Raw genomic sequence first — 3,821 nt, 5'->3', positions numbered from 1 at the left:
AATAGTTCAGTTTCAGGAGAAAATATACCCATATAATTCTTCTTGAACGTAACTTATTTAATGTAACGGCCCATCTCGACGAAGACGAGGTAGAGGAAGAAAAAGGGTAGAACGTTGGGGGATTGGATGTTGTACTGCGCCACTGCGGAGAAAGACGAAGAAGAAGAAGAAGGATGTTGTACCAAGGACCTGAGTAAAGGAATATTACAAATTGGCGCAGTCGACATGTGGGTAATCTTTACTGTGAAGCCCAACGGCTCAGAAGACTTCATCGTCACTGCATGTGAAGCGGATGAAGATCCAGCAATCGAACTACCTCAACAGCTATCCACCCCGGAGTTGAAGGAACTTATTCTCCGGAAAGCCAAAGCAACACTACCGGAGTTGCTGGAAAAAGAAAACGTGAAGGTAAACCTCAAGCTCTCGGACTACGGGAACCTCATTACAAGCAAACTTCGAGGGAGTAGCATTGTACCAGCGACAGAGATCAGCGCTATAATGACCCAGGTACCAGAAATGCAGCGCACCCAGCTTGTATACAACAGCAGCCACAGATGGAACAACACCAACGAATGATGGATGCACTCTCCACAACTCTGATGGCTAGCCAGAAGCCCAAATTAGGGAAAGCTTTTGCATCGATACCACGGCTTCTAGAGAGAAAAAATAGCAACAAAACCACAAAAACACCATGCGTGGAGGCTGATGGTAAAATCCTTATATTTTTCAAGCCAAAATTACTTTGAAAAAAGTGGATTTTTAAAATTTATTCTACGAAATTAACCTTCAACGTTGCAGACCTTGCAGACCAAACAACAGTAATCCTGGCATCTATTTCTCACCCCTTCCTCACTACTTCAGCGCCACTATCGGGGAAAAAAAGAAAAGTATACAAATTTTCGAGTTTATTATCTAAAAACTTCGTATTTTTGGGACGTATTTTACATCGTAACCACTAAATCAACATATATTACACAAAACAACAGCAATATTTCACAGAAAATCACACTTTTATAACTTTTCTAACCATAGCGACAGTAAAGCAGACGACACATCTCGAGAAGCTCCGCAAATGTCCGTCATGAACCTCTTCACTCTCGGACGAATACTTACGGACACTGAAAAAACAGTGACATGGATTCACGAGAAAGGATTGGTCCCTACCACCATGATATGCCCCCGTTGTGGCCACCAACTAGTGTCCAAGCCGTGCCAGCGCACTTTCGGTCGCTTTCGGTGCCGCCGCAACCACCCGGAATTTTGCCAGTCCACCACTATCGGGACCTGGTTTGAGAACACTCGATTGGCGCCGGAGCAAGTACTCGTACTCACCTACTGCTTCGCAACAAAAATGACCTTCCGGCAAGCAGTCAAAGAAGCATCCCTGGACAGTACCATGTCCGAGGCGACAGTCACGGACTGGTATTCGTATTGCAGGGAAGTGTGTACTGACTCCCTTTCAGACGTACACAGGGGAAAAATCGGAGGCACAAACCACGTCGTAGAAATCGACGAATGCAAAATAGGCCGTCGCAAATATCAACGTGGTCGTGTTGTGGAGGGGACCTGGATCCTGGGCCTTATCGATGTGGGCACAAAGGAGCTCCGACTTGCCATTTGTCCTGACAACAAAAGGGACAAAAACACGCTCCTTGCCCTCATCGATGCCAATGTGGAAAAGGGGACCACAATATACACTGACTGCTGGAAGGGCTACTGTGGACTATCCGCTGAAGGCTTCCAGCATATGACCGTCAACCATCAGTACCAGTTTGTGGACGCAGACACCGGTGTGACTACAAACCACATCGAGTCACAGTGGAGGCCACTCCGACACAGGCTTGCCAGAGGAGGAGTGACCAGCGACAACATGGCACACCACCTCACCGAATACCTCTGGAGATTGGACTGTACAAACAAACATGAAGACCCTCTCGACAGGATGCTCAGTGACATTAAGCGCCTGTACACACCTGGACATCGCACTGAAGCCTAGAAGTGACACTGTAAATATTTGTACATATTTGACGGACCCCTTTCGGGTGACCGTATGCGGTTGGGTACTACCCTGCACCGCACTGATGAGCCCCAATTAGGGTGAAACGGTCACCCTAAAGCCACTCTTTCAACGTGTGAGATACATAAAAACCTAACCCAACTTGGTCAGTCTTGACTTGAGCACATTCTTCGCAAACTGACTGACTCTCCAACGTGTGAAATACGCAAAAACCTAACCTAACCTAACCTCAGTCACGCCGGATCACAGTCTACATGGGCCCTCTCGACACATGGAATACGTGTTCACCAGACCCAACCTAACCTCAGTCACGCCGGATCACAGTCTACATGGGCCCTCTCGACACATGGAATACGTGTTCACCAGACCCAACCTAACCTCAGTCACGCCGGATCACAGTCTACATGGGCCCTCTCGACACATGGAATATGTGTTCACCAGACCTAACCTAACCTCAGCCACGCCGGATCACAGTCTACATGGGCCCTCTCGACACATGGAATACGTGTTCACCAGACCTAACCTAACCTCAGTCACGCCGGATCACAGTCTACATGGGCCCTCTCGACACATGGAATACGTGTTCACCAGACCTAACCTAACCTCAGTCACGCCGGATCACAGTCTACATGGGCCCTCTCGACACATGGAATACGTGTTCACCAGACCTAACCTAACCTCAGTCACGCCGGATCACAGTCTACATGGGCCCTCTCGACACATGGAATACGTGTTCACCTGACCTAACCTAACCTCAGTCACGCCGGATCACAGTCTACATGGGCCCTCTCGACACATGGAATACGTGTTCACCAGACCCAACCTAACCTCAGTCACGCCGGATCACAGTCTACATGGGCTTTCTCCACACATGGAATACGCACTCAGCTGACCTGACCTAACCTCAACCACACCCATTTCCTCTGATTCATTTGTGCCTCTGCTAATAACTTTCAATATTAAACTTTCAATATTCAATACATTTCAATATTAAATGCTGCTAATAACGTTCAATAATAAATTTCAATGTTATATTCAATACATTTCAATATTAAATGTTGTATTCCAGACATCTACAAACAAAGCACGCATGCAGTTTTCTGTTTTACATCACAGTTGGCCCTAGGAGCTTTAACTATTCTAATAACCCTGCTCTACCTTTCGTTTCAAAAGAAGATGAATGTCCGTATTCACACGTATCGTCTGGCAACAATGACCGTAGCGTACTCCTGCTAAACTTACATCCATCCGTGCGCTTCGGGATCGATGCAAAAGCACAGCCGATGGATGCACTCTCCACAACTCTGATGGCTAGCCAGAAGCCCAAATTTGAGCTGGTAAAGCCGGAGCCCTTCGATGGACAGTCCGCTAGCCCAGCCTCCTGGCTAATTTCTATGAATATGCGTGCGACAAGAATTACTGGCATGTTGACGAGGATCGCGTATGTTTCTCACCGGAATGGCAATGAAATGGTATGAACTCCGTATCCCAGACCATGCACGCCAACCCTGGAAAGAATGGAGAGAAAGCTTCCTGATTTCATTTCAAGAAAACTCGGTAGACAGGTGGGACAAAGCCTTCCGCTTCCGATATAGGACGACAGAGACGCCTGTACTGTAAACATGTACTGGGATGACAAGGTAGCTGTGCAACGAGTTGACTCCAACCTGCCTCAAACATCGGTCGTCCCTCTCATAATACATGGGCTAACAAAAAATATGCAAAAGCAAGTCCAAGTAAAAGCTCCTAAGACAGTCGAGCAGCTTCTTACCTCCATGAAAGAGTTGTGCGTGGATACTGTACC

The 3,821-nt window shown here is 47.2% G+C and overlaps 1 protein-coding gene across 1 annotated transcript; it reads left to right on the top strand.

Annotated features, from left to right (window-relative positions):
* The first annotated feature begins 1,081 nt into the window (after positions 1-1,081).
* On the top strand, positions 1,082-1,996 carry LOC135389722 (uncharacterized). The gene has a single exon (XM_064619754.1). The coding sequence runs from the start codon at positions 1,082-1,084 to the stop codon at positions 1,994-1,996; it is 915 nt and encodes a 304-aa protein (XP_064475824.1).
* The last annotated feature ends 1,825 nt before the right edge of the window (positions 1,997-3,821 follow it).

Source organism: Ornithodoros turicata, chromosome 3, assembly GCF_037126465.1.
Source record: "Ornithodoros turicata isolate Travis chromosome 3, ASM3712646v1, whole genome shotgun sequence".
Taxonomy (NCBI): Eukaryota; Metazoa; Arthropoda; class Arachnida; order Ixodida; family Argasidae; genus Ornithodoros; species Ornithodoros turicata.
This window is presented reverse-complemented; position numbering and strand designations above follow the sequence as displayed.